The sequence below is a fragment of the Falco punctatus genome, assembly GCF_963210335.1.
Source record: "Falco punctatus genome assembly, chromosome: 15".
In the NCBI taxonomy this organism is placed as follows: Eukaryota; Metazoa; Chordata; class Aves; order Falconiformes; family Falconidae; genus Falco; species Falco punctatus.
Window position 1 is genome coordinate 17,809,494 of NC_137595.1, and position 16,133 is coordinate 17,825,626.

At 39.6% G+C, this 16,133-nt stretch overlaps 1 protein-coding gene across 4 annotated transcripts in view; it reads right to left on the reverse strand.

Annotated features, from left to right (window-relative positions):
- The window catches only part of TENM1 (teneurin transmembrane protein 1), a 571,145-nt gene that overhangs the window by 133,674 nt on the left and 421,338 nt on the right, over nucleotides 1-16,133 (reverse strand). For all 4 annotated transcript variants that reach the window (XM_080365640.1, XM_080365639.1, XM_080365641.1 and 1 more), the window contains 3 exons: nucleotides 8,364-8,516; nucleotides 2,914-3,113; nucleotides 1,337-1,547 (listed from right to left, as the gene is read on the reverse strand). In XM_080365640.1, the coding sequence (XP_080221766.1) occupies nucleotides 1,337-1,547; nucleotides 2,914-3,113; nucleotides 8,364-8,516 (564 nt within the window). The remainder of the gene's footprint in view (nucleotides 1-1,336; nucleotides 1,548-2,913; nucleotides 3,114-8,363; nucleotides 8,517-16,133) is intronic.

Genomic DNA, 16,133 nt, shown 5'->3' on the forward strand with positions numbered 1-16,133 from the left:
GTGGCTATTTCTGAGATTAAGTATAAGATTCCTGCCTGTGCTGTGTGGCTTTCACTGCTCCCCTCTGTAAGACCCAGCCTGGTCTGCTTATGGACCAGAGAAGGGACGGGCAGCTTCTTTTTCAGTAAATGTAACAAGAATCAAACCGCAGCATTTTTTTTTTTCCTCGAGAAGGCATGCTACTTAACAATGAAATATTGGTTAAACTCTCCCACGTAAACAGTGCTGTCTTACAGTAGAAATAAACAAGGGGGCAGGTCTTTGAATTCTGACCTGGACTGGCGTTTGGCCAGGTCTTATGCTTTTCATAGAGCATCAGCGAAGATGCTTCAGAAATTGCTTTAATATTATTTTCTCATATGGCATTGAATAATGACATTTTTTTCTTGCTTGTAAAAGATGCACTTTTCTGAACAGAGCAAATATGAACTTTACACCAAAAACAGTCCTTACAATACTACTTCAACTTTTATTTTCCTGCAAGTCCCTCAGAATCTTGGTATTTGAGTCATATCGTCCTGCTCTGCAAGGTGTTTACCACCAAGTAAAAATAGCATCCAATTGTTCTGAAGAGCAGATGGCATGTCCATTACTAGTAAAGACATCTTGCTAAACATATGGCAGAACAGGTTAACTAAAGGGCATAGTGGTTAAAGTCTTGCAGCAAAGAGAGACTGTCATAAATACAACACTTTACCTAAATTTAAATTCCAAAGAAACCTTAAGTGTAAGCGCTGCTCACTAACAACACCTAGAGTTGCAAACACGTCTGTCTATATGTTTTTAAAAGGCAGTAGGGATCTGATATGCCACCAGGACACTGTCTCCTGTATTTGCCTTCTGCGTTCCAAACAAAATGGTGCATTCAAATAACTGTATAAAACAACACCACACATCAAACAACAGTCACAAATCAATCCACAAAAGCTGCCTTTCAGATTTTCTAACCGAGTAGAATACTGGAAATAAGAACTTCAAGCCTGGATAATTTTTGTAGGATTTATGATTCCCATGTAAACAGAGAGGGCAGACATAATCTCCTACTTTGAGCAAGATAACAACAGAAATTACTCGAGCATTTAAGCTATCGTATAAAAATGTTAATGCACATGCAAACTTCACACTTAATTAATTTGATAGCATCCATCTTTAATACACAAATATTGCTATTTGCCTAATATTGGCATAAACATGAAGTTGGTCCACTGAGGTTAATTAAACCAAGCTGAAATAAAACATGTTTAAGAGAAGCTGGAATCAAGGTCAATAATTTCTTTCTGAACAGAGCTTTCCGATGGAATAACCAGAATAACAATTTTATTGTAATTGTTCTTACCAATCGCTGTAGTTAGTACAAACACTTGCTCCACTTTCTTTCCATCATTGTAGAATGCCATATGCCAAGCTCCTTGATCCATATACTCAATGAAACCTGTCTCTTGCAGTGATGTTAAGATCAGATTCCTGGGAGCTTGCTGAGGCTCTTCTGAGTTTTTTGGTTCCTGTTTAATTAACTGTTTTCCATCCATCAGTTTTACAAAATCAAACTGAAATAACAAATGAGCCAAAATTAACCACCTAGCAAGCAAATTTTTATGAATCTGCTCTGCATGTCTCATTCAAAGAGGAAGAAACAGTTGCAATCTTATGAGGAATTGCCTGACTGACAAATATTCACCAGTGTGAATAGGGGTAAATTCAGACTTGCTGCACTAAATACAGCAGATTTACTTCACAAACTACATCTCTTTAATGGGAATAATTCCAAAATTGCCAAGCTGTAGTGCCTACGCTGCACAATGATTCATCTCAAGTGCCAAGAATAGATTAAAGAACCTATTGTTCTATACCAGATTTTTAAATACTTGTCCCTTAGTATCAGTATTGTGTATCAAAACCTAAATACACTTTTTATTTATGTTTATTAATGCAAGTGAGTATCTTTTTTTTACATGGAAGTTCTTAATACTTAACTAAGTTGATGTTAACAACTTTAAGGGCAGTTAAACTCAAAGCACCAGAAACTTAAACCTTTCTATGAATCCTTGTTCATGAACCGTGTATGTTTCTCTAGGTTTTTCTAGGCATTCTGGTTTTCAGCAAAGTTTTGCTTCAGCTCAGCTGAAGACTCAGCTTCAATTAAAGTCAATGACAGCTAAAAGCACATATTTCTAAGGTCAAAACTCTCATAAATAATTTTTGAGATGCGACTAGATGATCTCCAGAGGTCCCTTCTAAAAAATCTTTCCATGATTCTGTATATAAGTTTATTAAACTCTATGGAGGGTCATCCTGTTAGAAGAAAGCTGAAAAATCTATTATCCATAGCAATGACAGCTTCATATGCCAAATATATTAAGCCTTAAAAAACAACAACAAAGAGGTTGACTGTGACCAGCAATATTGCACATTCTTACTGCCTAGCTAGGTTTTCTCCTGCAAAATCCCTAGGAGTAAACAGAAATAACCCTCATATTAGAAACCAGAAATGGCTGTTTGTTTTTTTTTTTTCCTTCTAATTCTTTATACCGACTGTGTGATCTGTTTGTTTTGATGAAGTCATAAAAATATAAATACATTTTTCAAATGATCTGCTACTTCATCCCACTGTCCTCTGCAAAGAAGATGCTGGAGCTCCGCAGCAGCACAGTGCCCACCTGTCCAGCCGGTTGGACAGGCACCTCTCAGCGGTCACAACTGCTGACCCTTCTGGGGTGACACTGTCCCTTCCTCTGGGACAGCGTGGTTTGGGGGTACAGCTACACCTCGCTAAAGGGAAGGGATAAACAGCCTGCTTTTTGTGGTTACAGCCAGTCCACCCCTGCCGCCTAACTAGAAAGGTTACTGTGAACATTCGTGTCCACTGCTGTTTGAAAACGCCAGCGTGACACAATCAGTATGATTTCTAATTACCTGAGTGTGCGTTGGTGGAATGTTTCTTCTGCCATAAATTCCCAGCAGAGAATCCTTTGCCAGTGAAATGTTGAATTTCAGGTACATGGGGTGATGTATGGTAATCTGAAAGCGCCAGAATAAACCAGGGGGGATCGTCTGCATAACTTGAGCTCCAATCTCAACTTCTCCTGTGTCTATGGCCCGTCCCTTCTGAAACACTGATTTTCCAGAAACAAACAAAATAATCAGTTGTGTATTCCTGGTGGGTGAAGATAATAGGTCATGAGGTATAAATGTGTCTTAGATACATCAGAATATATTGAAAACAACCTCTAAACAGAGGGCATTTCACTGAAACCACTCCATTTTTTACTCAACAAGTTGAAAAACACAAACAAACCTGCATGCAATATTTGCAATAACAGGCATCACAGAGCATTTTTGCCCTGGAAATCTTGGAACATTTTACTGAATACAAAAAGGTAGAAGTACTGCTGCGTAAACCATGGTCTTTACCTATCAGCTATGCAAAGAAAACCCATTCAACTGAGAATGCACAGAGAGAGGGCAGCGGGAGATCTTCCTCTGGCACGCAGCTCAGCCTCCTGCCCAATGGGCACTGCATAAGCTACACGAATGGACGCCAGTGAGGACTGAAAATCCATCAAACCTGGTAGGTCGGAGCACATGTCCAAAGCCTAGATTTCGGTTAATCACCATTTCTAATGATTGTATTATGGTAGTGGTAATCTAGTCCTGGAGAAATAAAGAACATCTGTTTTGGCTTGGTCTTTCTGCATGAAAGCGTAACAGGGGCATGAGGACAGGGACAGGCAATCTGAAGAGAAAACTGGCATAATTCCATAACGCCTAACAATAAATTTGCAGACATCTACAGTATGCAACTTCACACATGGGTATGAGAGAGCTGAAATAGAAAGGGAAATGGAATGCATAAGGAAGACTTTGCCAAACTAAATTGGAGCTGGCTTGCTTTGCTGGCTTATGTCACCATCTTTGTGTATTTTAATGCCTGTCTGTGATCAGCATCGTGACATGCTGCAGATCGCAGACCCAGTCCTGCTAACATCTAGGCTAATTCCACTGTAGGCTTTTTAAAACTCTGACTCGCATTTCCACACTTTCTCTCCACTGGAAAAAAAGCAGGATAGTGTGCTGCATCGGAGGAAGAGCCAAGAGACGAAGACTGCATTCAGCAGCCGTATCTGTTTATGTTTCATTTCATTCTGGTATCACAGTGAAGGACAACAAGGAGCAAAGTGACTGGAGCCTTTTTTACAATAATGCATATAAATATCTAATGCAACATAATGTACATGAAATTTTGTAAATTGCCACTGGAAATGAAAACGGCATAGCAAAGCTAGGGCCAGCTTCTTCCTGAATGTATTAATAACAAAGATCCTCAGTGGGATCTTACATAGGCTTTAACTAGCGTAGGAAGTACTTAGCATTCTTAATGAATAGAGATTTAATTTACAAGGCAGAAGCAATTCTCAGGGTACTGGGTCTTCCAGGTTTATAGCTGCTTTGTGTCACCAAACCTACAGCAAGAACTAGGAGCTGACTTTTAACACCTTATCATATAAAAGCGTCTATTTTTAAAGCACAGAACTTGTAATCTAATACTCTAAAAATACACCTGTTACTTAGTTCGCGAGTTAAAGTATTTCCAAATTGCTGCTTTTACAATGTTCAAGGTGAGACTACTTCTGTCTAATTTGCTTGATGGAAAAAATATTGAATATTGAGTTTTGAAAAAAGAATTAAACTTCCTATGTTGTGCAATGAAAGTGGATCCCTTCCCACCGCGACCCACACAAGATCCTACTTGGCTGATGTACATTTAAAAACATTTTCCCCTATTTCCAGTACTCCAGAGATATTAAATCTTAATGATTCTTTGCAAGCAATTACCCTGGGTTAAGTAAAACACAAAGGAACTTTTTGGTGATATTGACACACGGTAATTAATGTGATTCAATTACAAGACGGTAGAGCACTAAGTAAAAAGTCAAGGATACAGTATCATTTTTGAAGTTAATGGCATTATTGGTCGGTGTTCAAGGTCCTTTAAAATACAGTAACTGCTTCTTAGTTTGTTGAAGTGAGAAGGCCTGTTTCTTTGTTGAAAATAAAAAGTATTATGTCTTTAGTCAGGGAGTATTTTCACTAATTGATGTTATCAAATTATGCTGAATAGCACGTTAGTGTTGCTAGGCTCAAAATAACGTATGTCTGAGTTTTTCCACACTTGGAGGAAAATACCTTTGCTTTAGTAATAATTTTATGCAAGCTTTAAAAAAAAAAAAAAAGATTTATTTTTAACCAGATTTATTTTTATCTCTTTACACAGCAAAGAAGTGCATGCTGCTGTTTGCAATGGTAACATGAATATATATATATATATATATATAATTACCTACCACCTACTGAAAGTATGCAGTTGCAGCACCTCTACCTTTCAAACCCTACTTTTTCAGACAACCACATAGCATGAAAAGGCTACTGTAAGAGCTGTGTCTGAAGTGCATGTTTCATATTGACTGAGCCACTGTGCCTTCTTTATAGAAAAAGAATTCAGCTCTGTTTCCAAGCTTAATTGAACCAAACAGGTATTTGGCTGTACAAAAAAGGCATCTGAAGATAATGCTATCATACACAGACTATCCTCGTATACTCCCTTGCTCTTTCTTGAAAAAGTCTGATAGAAGATTTTAGAATTGCAGTGCTGCAATACACGTTCTGCTCTTGTGCTAAAAACATCTTTCTTATAACAACATGTTGCTTATGATAAAGTATCATTTAATTATCTATGTTCAACTCCTTGTATGGCTCCCAATCTTGCCAAATAGTATTAATTCTTCCCTATTCTTTCTAAGCACACTTTCCTTGCAAGTCTAAAACAGAAGATAGATTCCTAATCACAGGTTTCTATTGGCTTCAAGAAAGTAAAACTCTGAACAGCGTGGTGCCAATTATCTTCACAAGAATGTACCCATATGCTGATTATTACTGATTCTGTAACAATCAATCTCCTTGTACTCCCCTGGTAAATACTAGCATCAATAGGATGTCTGAGTTTTTAATCACATTACTACATATTAAAATGTTAACTCATAGCCGTGGGTCAGTGTGTTACAAAGTGACTTCTTAAAGAAATCTGACTTGCTGGTTTGCAAACTTGATTTCCATTAAAAGATTAGTTAAAATGTATGCTGTCAAAGTCTGGAAAAGCATTCTGCGCTGCTGCATTGAGTTGGGAAAATGGGAGGTCTCAAAATCTTGACAGTAGTGATTTATCCCTGTGAAATCACACCAGACGATTCAAGTTTACAGGCACAGTATCAACCTCCTGTGGTTTCCTTCTGTAGTGAAAGGAGTTAGCTGCCCATTCCCAAATCCTTCTTCCCAGCACATCTACACAGAGAATTTGTTATGAGCACTGGGAATAAAATTACTGATATACACTAAACGTGATGGAAAGAAATAAAACCAGCAAAAATTAGCTGTAGCCAGACTATGCATGTGCTGATGCCTGGTACAAAGTCCACATCATTTTTCTTATGTTTTCCCCAGTGTGTACTCCTTGTTAGCATACACTCTGGATTACAGCTTACCCCCAGAAGGTGAAAGGGGAAAAGAGGGACAACAGTCTAGCTATATTCACGACTGACCTCTGAGACTGCTGGATAAACCCTCAGTGAAGTGGCTCTGCTATCGCAGCCCTCTGTGCTTCAGTGTTGGGGGGCAATTATGTAGCTACAGAAAATGCTAGGATCGCCTGGGGCAAGGCAGGTGTGGTTTGGTTTTTTCTCTACTGCACTGAATCTCTATTGACTCATATACTCTTTTCTTTGTTTTCAAGCATCTATTTTTAAGATTTTTTTTTTCATGTTTTCCCTGCACATCCTCCTTTGGAAGCAAAATGCTTTGGAAGAGCTATTATTAAATCTGTAATATATTGACAAAATGATTTAATGCAGTGGAGAAGACCTATTTGAGATATTTTCCATGGTGCACCAGGACAAAAATACAAAGGTGTATAAAACATTTACTGCAATTCACTACCACTCCATTCTAAGGGACTAAATAATGGATAACAACATCATTGACTCCTTACATATATTTCTATTGCTTATTTATCTAATATGATCTCTATCCAGTTGTGCCACATCGATTTGCAAGACTGTTGATGTGAGATGTAATCTTCCTTCTGGAGGGACTGGGGCAACAATGTCCCACCTTGTCTCATATTTATAGTCATAGATCTTACCTGGCATAAACAGAATCAGACCACTGTTCTGCTCTAAAATGTGGAAGCTCTGAAAATCTTTATCATTGCAGAGCTCTCAGTACAATTTTACGCTCTTCCTAACAGCTGGAAAGACTAGCGTTCGTATTCTACTCCCATTCACTTTTCTCTGGTCTAATCTGATTTATTCCCTTTTCCTGAGTATCATGAAAATGAATGGAGGTCCACCTGCTTCTTACAGTCAGAAAGCATCCCCGTGGTGGTCAACAGGAAGCATGGGCCAAAGCTTGTAACCAATACTGGAGTAGGTGGCCTAATGACATTAAATGACAGGGCTGGAGAGAAAGCAGTTGTGCATCCCAGAGACATTCTGCGCTCTGTTCCGCACTCCTGGCTGCGCAGTCCACTCACTCCCATGCCAGGTCTGGCATTCCTTTGCCCCTTCAAAAGAACTGGTTCAGCTGCTTACATGGCAGAAGACTATTTGCATTTCTTAAAGAGGCCATTTTCTGCTGCTGCAGTGAACTGATGCATCTGGGCTGTGTGTGAGCCAGTCCCTGCAGCGGGCATGGGGATGCAGGGAGCCGCCTGGGATGGGAGCTGCCCCCTGGCCGCAAGGAGCCACCAGCCTGGCTCCAGCCTTCTGGGAAAAACTCAGGAGATTCCTGCAAGCTGCCTTACTGCAGCCAGTTAAGCCGGGATGCGGCAGGATGCTGTATTTTAGCTTACACCATCAAGAACTGGACACCTTTAAAAGCATTAAGATTTCTACCCCTCTGTATATTCTGACCTGTGGCCACAAAGGGTTTCCCCTTGCCTAAGACTGACTTGGGTGTGCAAGACAGGCACAGCATCGGGCCCTTTGCACACACGGGAACAAGGCGAAGACGGTCTCACCTCCCCTGTCTTAAAACAGAAGTCAAATGCCCTAATCTCTCTTCTCTCACAAAAGAAGGGCGATTATTTTGCCATTGAACATTACCTTCCTAATGGCTTGAGTCGGTCGCTAATTTCAGTGAGAGTTCTGCTATAGGAAACAATCTGGCTATGGGCTTTTCATACCTATTTTAAAATTATACTAGAGGAGATAGAACCTGAACTCAAAATAACGTCAAACTGTAGCAAATACAGAATTGGAGCAGTAGTAATTTTTAAACATTTGTAATCTGTCTGTCTCCTCATTCACACATACCTTTTTTCTCCGTCTTATCAGAAACTTTTCCCCCGATAGGTGAGTAAGTAGTATCCGTGGATTCTGTTCCTTTATTTCCTTTGCTAACTCCATTTTCGTATAGCTGCCCTTCAACAGGCTGTAGTTGCCAGGTTAAACCAAACAAGTGTACTGCTGCAAAAAAATGAAGACCAATTAATTGATGTCTAAGCTACAGCACCTTCAGTCAGACTAAGAAAGAATGCTATGACCCAGTTTCTGTAAAGTGAAGTATTACTTCATTCTGTTAGTAATAAATCAGAATTTCAAGGGGTCTAATGAGCAATTTACTATTTTACCTTAAAACTCAATGTTTAATTAGTTTCCACACTTTCTTTTGGAGTTCAGCCAGGTCAGAGTGATGAATTTCTACAGCAGTTAATGGAAATATTTGCAATTAAAAGGATAACAGTTGAATTAACTCAATATTGTGTGACAGATCCTAATGCTACATCAACATTGTCCCTCAGCTTTCAACTGTCAAAGAGCTCAGTTTGTGGATTAAAGCACTGATACCAAGCAAAAGTTCTCACCTTTCCAATCTAGTTCTAAATAAAACTCTGCTCACCGCATTCCCAAACCTTTTCATTTGGGTTAAACGTTAGGAAAAACACTGACACCATAGATATACTGTAGAATTACACTGAGACAAAAAACTCGCTCTAGATCTAAAATATATGCAATTGTACTACAAAACATACTAACAGAAAAATAGTTATTTATGTATGCACTGGGAAATCTAAATTAATCCTTTCATGAAGTTACAAACCATCCTTATTACCATACGTGGGAGCTGCCTACCCCCCTTGGCCCCCACAGCCATTCACCTTTTTTGCTCTCCTTGCTGTTGTTCTGGATTTGAGGCATCGAAGGTAGGAGCAAGACAGCAACAGAGGATCTTATTTTAAGCATAATATGACAGTACTGCAGCCATTCCAGACAATTACCTAGGTCTTACTGAGGAGGGCAAATTCTTCCAGAGAAGAGGTAACCTTAGCACTGAAGTAACTCAGCAGGGAGGACTGATGACCCACTAAAGTACGGACTGCGGATACCCCCCACAGAGGAGCTGCAATTGTCACATAAAGAGCAAAACCTGAGTATCAGCCTCTTTAAGCCACACGCAGCAATTTGCACTGAGTAGGATCTGCCCACAGTGGGAGCCCAAAAGGCAATATATTTGCTCTTCCTGAATTGTGTAGGAACCTCAGAGACTCTCAGGAGAAGTCAGTGTGATCTAGAATGCGTCCTGCATTTAGAAAGGACATCGCTTTCTTTTGCGCTTGCACATACTTTAAGGAAAAAATCTCAATACAAACAGGACACTAGATTCTATGATTCATTTTCTCTGTGTTTGCTCACAAGCCTCCCTTCCAGGCTGAAAGGTCAAATTATAAAGCAAAACCCCATCCCTCGAATGGGCTCCTGGCACGGGCTTGCCAAAACTACCACGGGAATGCAAAGCTGCCAATCTACAATCACAAATTCCAGATCTGTGCACTCCTGGATCACCCAGCTGCAGATGCATGACCCAAATCAAGCACATGAGAGTGTTTCTATCAAAGTAGTGAGGTGAGGTGACAGTATTTGTGACACATTTGTATTTTTTTATATCAGCTTCGGATGGAGAGAGCCAAATGTACTGAATTCTCAAAGCAATGCTTCACCATCAGGTCTGGGCTCTGGAGACACACCACTGGCCAGCAAATTCCCACTCCCCAGAAGAGATACCAGACACTTACTCTGGTGTTAGTGGTGAGATCTCCAGCCAGAGACTTGCCTGGATTGCTTCATATTCTACCGACTATCTACGGATTCTACAGATTCATATTCAGTCATCAAGGGACCGTGCTAATACTTTGAAAAGGCTCTCGCAGTCAGATCACACAGACCTAAGCTCTGATCTTTGAGCTTATTAATGCAAGGCAGATTACTTCAACGTACATAAGGTACAACAAAAATCAACATGCCTTGACATCTCTAGAGCAGGCAGCTCTTGCTCCTGGCTTGAGCTTCTCAACGTTATTATTATTTAAAGAGTTAACAAGATCAAAAAGGAACAAAGTTCAATGGGGTTGATAACTAATGAATGTACACTTCATTTATACTAATGCAAATAATTATATCAGCACTTGAGACAGATCAACACTAGAAGCAAAATGTAACTGCACACATCAATAAGCTTTTAGTGATTATAGAATCATGAATATAATGAATATAGCTTTCTTATGCTATTTCCATTGTTGCTATTATTCATTTCCTAAGATGGCATTTTCATGTGCTGCAGAGGGTACATCACAAAGCAAGGAGTGAATATGTAATGCACCTTTTTCCTTACTATATGTCTTTTCCAGATTACACACACTTTGCCTTTTGCCATCCATCCGCACCAATTCCAACAGTTTGTTTGTTTTGCCTTCCTTCAGGCTGGGGAAGTGCTGCTGTTTTTATAGTTCGTGCCAAAGCTTGGCAAGCTAGCAAAACTATTTGTATGTGTGTTTGACAATCAGTTTCCTCCCTGACAAACACCAACTGCACTGTAGAGATGAGGGTCTCTGCCAGCCTTGGACTTCTAGTCCATGGGAGATGACACAGGGTACCGGTAGAGCAGCTTAATGTTAAACAATGTGCAAGACTTGAGTGTTTGAACAACCCAACCAAATACACTGCTACGAAAATAAGGTCTACTTGAGTTAAAATGAATGACTTCTATCACTGCAGAAACCTGGTCATCTGGCAATCCAAAAATCAACCTGCTTCTCATTACATTAGCTATAGGTCTTAAGAAATTACCTTCAGAAATCCAGGTATCACTGGTAATAACCAGACCACATACACCAGGAAAGCCACAAATTCTTTTTCAGAATTATTATTCCCTGCAATTTTTCAGAATTAAAGGGAATAATAAATGTTTATTTAGCAGAAAAGGAGCCTTATCTTGCCTCTTCATTTTCTGTGATACTTTTCTTTTACCTAGGGTATACATAATTGCTACAAAGCTCGTGTTTCCCACAACACATGTATGTCATGTTTTAAATATACAGATACTTCACCAAGTAAATATAACTTTCAAATCTCTCTCTCTCACATCTCTTTAGAAATCAGTAGGCATGTACTGAATGAATTAAAAAGCTCAAAGAAACTTTGAGTCACTCATTCTTTGATTTTTCTAGTGGATTTCTGGCTTTTGCTCTTCCCCTTTCAGACAAAGGGGCACAGAACATGCTGTGGCACTCAGCAGCAAACCACAATGTCATTTCCCACAGCACACATCCATTTGTAAGATTCTCAGCTGTATTTCCGACATGTAGGGCCCAGGGATAAGACCCTACTCCACAGACCAAGTGGAAGATGACACCAATACTCTGTCCAATTTAGGACTGGGCTGGGTAAAAAGCAGGGGGATTCACTTTCTGATGAAGGTCTCTGCCCTTTCCTCAAAGGTCAGCCTTCCACACTGATGTTGACACAAAAAGACCTTGACTGCAGTACTCCTGAGGGTTGGCTGCTGACAAACAAACAGTCCCAAACCCCACCATTACGAATGACTAAAGATGCATTATTGGATGTAGCTCACGCTCCCACCGAACACAAAAAACAGCATTTGAGGCCTGATGACTACACAGGTACTACAGAAAAGGCAAAATTTGCTTTGGCTCTGCCTACCCGGCATTCCAGAAAAATTCTACAACTAGTTACCCTGCATTTTGCAGGGCCTACAATACCTCAGCTACTACTAGGGTGCATAAGGTCATTGGTGAACTGCTACGGTTTCAAGCAAAAGCCAGAGACTAGCAGGCAAGTGGAGATTAAATTGCCAAGTTTAAGTTAGGAGGGGCTGTGGTGAGTCACCAGGAGCATCAGCCCATACCACCACCTCCTCTGGGCCTAACTGAACCTCTCGGCTGACAACTGAGCGCCGATACCCTCCCCGCTGGTAGCAACCGCGCTCCTTCACCTGGCAGCCTGGAACTTCCACCTTGATTTCTCTGTTTCCTTGCTTCTTCCATCCTACTGCAGAGCTCATCTGAAAAGATATTCTTTCTTGGCTTGTTTGAACGCCTGCTACGTTCCCCCCTCTATCATTACGTTATTAGTTTGCCTTGTGCTATTTGCCAGTGGCATTCTGCCATGAGCAGAGCTGTACATTGCTTTCACAAAGGTGATCCGGAGGCACAAAAATATACCTGAAGGCAAATTTTGACCCTCTTTACATAATGTTTGGAGATAGAGTTAATATGATGTATGCCACCATACCTGTATTTCATTTATATTTTATTAGATAGCCCTGTTTAATTCCAAGTTTCTGATAAAACTGCAACACAAAAATGGACATACACTTTTTTTTTTTTTTTTTTTTTTTTTAACAACATACATTATAGATGCTATTGCAGATGTGAAATCTGGAGGAGTCTGTAGTCAGTGGAGCTAAAGAGACTGGAGGATGCCACAGGATTATGGTGAAACTAAGGCTCTCCCCCAGACACCCTGCCCTGGCCAGCTGCAGCGGAGCTGCTCAGAGTAACTTTAAACGACCTCTCTCTCAAATACAGAAGATCCTACTCACAGTGCAGAGCTTTCCCCCACTAATTTACTACGCTGCTTAGACAAAAAATAGTTTCTAGGTACAAAACAGATTTATTGCAAAAAAAGATAAAGGCCTATATCTTTGTAAGTATAAGGCCAGATTGCTTGTTTTGTTCAACCTTTAAATAAAACCAACTGACACTTTCAGATAAACTAACTCAGTCCCCGCAATTCTGCAACATACTTGAGTATGTATTCACAAATATATAAACATTTTTTTCAGAACTCATTTTGTAAACTGGATTAACCCACCATCTGCTATGAAGCCAATGATCTAATTTAATTTATTCTTATCTACCTTCTGTGTAAGCACAGCTTGTCAACTCCTGTGCTACATGTTTGGCAGAATATGAATAAGGGGCTTGGCTCCAGTGCCAAAGAGTCTCTCAGTAGTCAGAAGATGTCAAAAAAAGTCCTGTGCAATAAGTATTTATCAACCTGCAAGACGAACTTCAGAGGACAAAAATCCTACAAATGCGAACTCTCCAAATTGCTGACCTCCACTAAAGGCTTTTGTTTAGCTTTCTCTGCTGTTTCTAGTTATTTTACAAACTCTCAGTTGATCATTCTCCCGAAGCCCAGACTTTAGAAGAGCTGTAACAGAATGTATACCAGCAGCTGACTATTGTTTCTGCACTTGACCTGACCAAATGCCAGAAAATTATTTTTTTTTCTGTAACTGCTAGCAGGTTCTGCTTTTAAAACTGGATTTCACTGTGGCATGAAGCCATGGGTGCATCTGTGCCTCAGTTCCAGTACAGGTGAAGCAATGTGAAAATACATGAACACAAATAGGTGTCAGAATCAAAGTTCTGGCCCTGACCTACAGAAGAGGTGTTCTTTTCTAAGCTCATTTTGTAAATAAAATGCTATGCCACTCAGCTATAACCAAATTTGAAAATTTGGGACTGTTAATATTTGATTCAGTCTTAAGAATCGTTTTAAAATCCATGTTGAAGTGCTAAGTTATTTTACATCCTTAAAATTTGGCCTGGCCTTTCCCAGTGTTGAAACCCTCACTCCCCTACCTCATACACAGTGCAAAATGACAGGTCACAATGGCAGACAGCAGAGAGGTTTTAATTTCCTCACCCTCCATATAAATATAATTTAAGACCCAACACCCATCTCCAGTGCATACTCATAAATAGTGATAATATCATGAAGAATAGGGACAACTTCATATTCATACTTGAGAATTCATTTGTATATAAAACAGTCATTTTGTAGTCAGGGATGGTTAAATCTAAGAACATGGGATGCAATTTTCAGAGGCACTGAACATTTGCATCTCCTGCTGAAATCAATAGGAATCGTAGGAGTTCAGCATCTTTGATCAATAGGACCAGTGATTTGCAAGTCCAAATCAGCTGCTGATAAAATGGTAAGGTATCATGGAAGAAAAATGCTACTTACTAATGGGCTAAAAATAACTGACTAGATGAGCAGCTACATCAAACATTGTATTGTACTTAAAGAAAATGGTGTGGTTCTGAAAAATTATAAAAAAACCCCATTGTATTTCTTATTCTGCCTCTTGTATTTGCCTTGCTTTGAAATGTTGGTCAAAGTTCTTTAGTTGCTGATGGCTTCTTAGGTTTTTATTACAATGAGATTTAAAAAAAGAGAATATTTACTATACTATTCTAGGATGGTAGTCTATTTTATAATCTTTATAGCAACACAGACCAATAGATGAACAGAGAGCAACAACTATCGACTGCACTGAATCAAATAGGTATGTTCTTGTCATATATGATAATCCAGAATCTATGTTACAGCCTTTGGACATTACTATGTACACAGTGTCTGCTAGTCCCCATCTTACTTACCAGATAAAACAAACTAAAGAGTACTATAGAAATTTCAGTTTTCTTTTCCATACTTTCCCTTTGCAAGGGGCCACCTCTGTAAATATCTGCACCTAGACTGGTGACATGGAGCCAGCTCAGTTCTTTAAACACCTCATGCCAGAGAAAATACAGGAACACATACCCAGGGACTTATCCATTTCTCTTTTACAATCAAAAATACAAAAACTTAAAAGGTAACTGGTTTTCAGTAATCTTCCCTCAAGATTTTTTTTTTTAGATTTCCACATTCATTTGCATAAATCTTTAAAACACACAGAGTCTGTCTGCCCTCCAGACACAGAGAGTGCTAGCAGGCAGCTTTTGCCCATTTCACGTTGCTATTTTGTGAGCAGATAACTTGTTTTCCCTGGTCAGGCTCTCACTCCACCAGCACTTTCACTCTGCCCACTTCCTGCAGCCGTGGCCAGGCTCTCGGAACCGCTGGTGAAGCCGTTGGTGCCCTGGTGACACACAGCATCACCTCGCCACCACGGTGACATGCAGCATCACCTCACTGCTGGGCATCCCAGCTGCTCACCTACCTTCCTGCCCTTTTTATGGGAAAATTCAAGCAACTGTGCCCCAGGTTGCCAGGAATGCATTACAGTACTCAACATAAATGAAACTACAGAAGAAAAAGAAAAGTATATATGCCTTTATTCAACAGAAAATAATTCAACATTTACAGCGTGGAGACCAAACCCCCACATTGTAAAGTGAGGGTTTTTTTTGGAGTAACTACTATGACTTTAGAACCCATACACAGAAATTGCTCGTGTTGAAGTGAAAAGATGTTTCACTTGATAAACTAAATATTATGACTAAAGATTTTCAATAGATCAGCTGTTATACAACCATTTACAGGGTCCCAAAATTACCGTCCATGTAATAGACAAATTTATTTCAGAAAGGACCAAATAATAAACATGGTGATTTTAGGTCGCAAGTGGAAACATGGAGAAAGATTATTTTTAAATGACTACTAGTAGCTCAAAGGAGAGCAGACAGGAAAGAAGTAGGTGTTCTCAAGTAAAAGCTTCTCTATTGAGCCTCACTGACAATAGGGAAAGACTGAAAAATAAAAGAACAAAAACATTTTGGTACTTTAACTTTTGGTTGAAAAGAAATCACAGCTTATAGCACCCTGGCACAGGTCTCAGTTCATTACAAATATAGGAGCCACTTGTAAATTTTTGATCTGGAATAAGCTTTGGGTTTCCAAGACTTTGGGAATGTTCCCAACTGAGGCTGAGATTTGGGCCTATTTTTAACAGTACCATGTACCTCATGCATCAAATGGCAGTAAAAGATA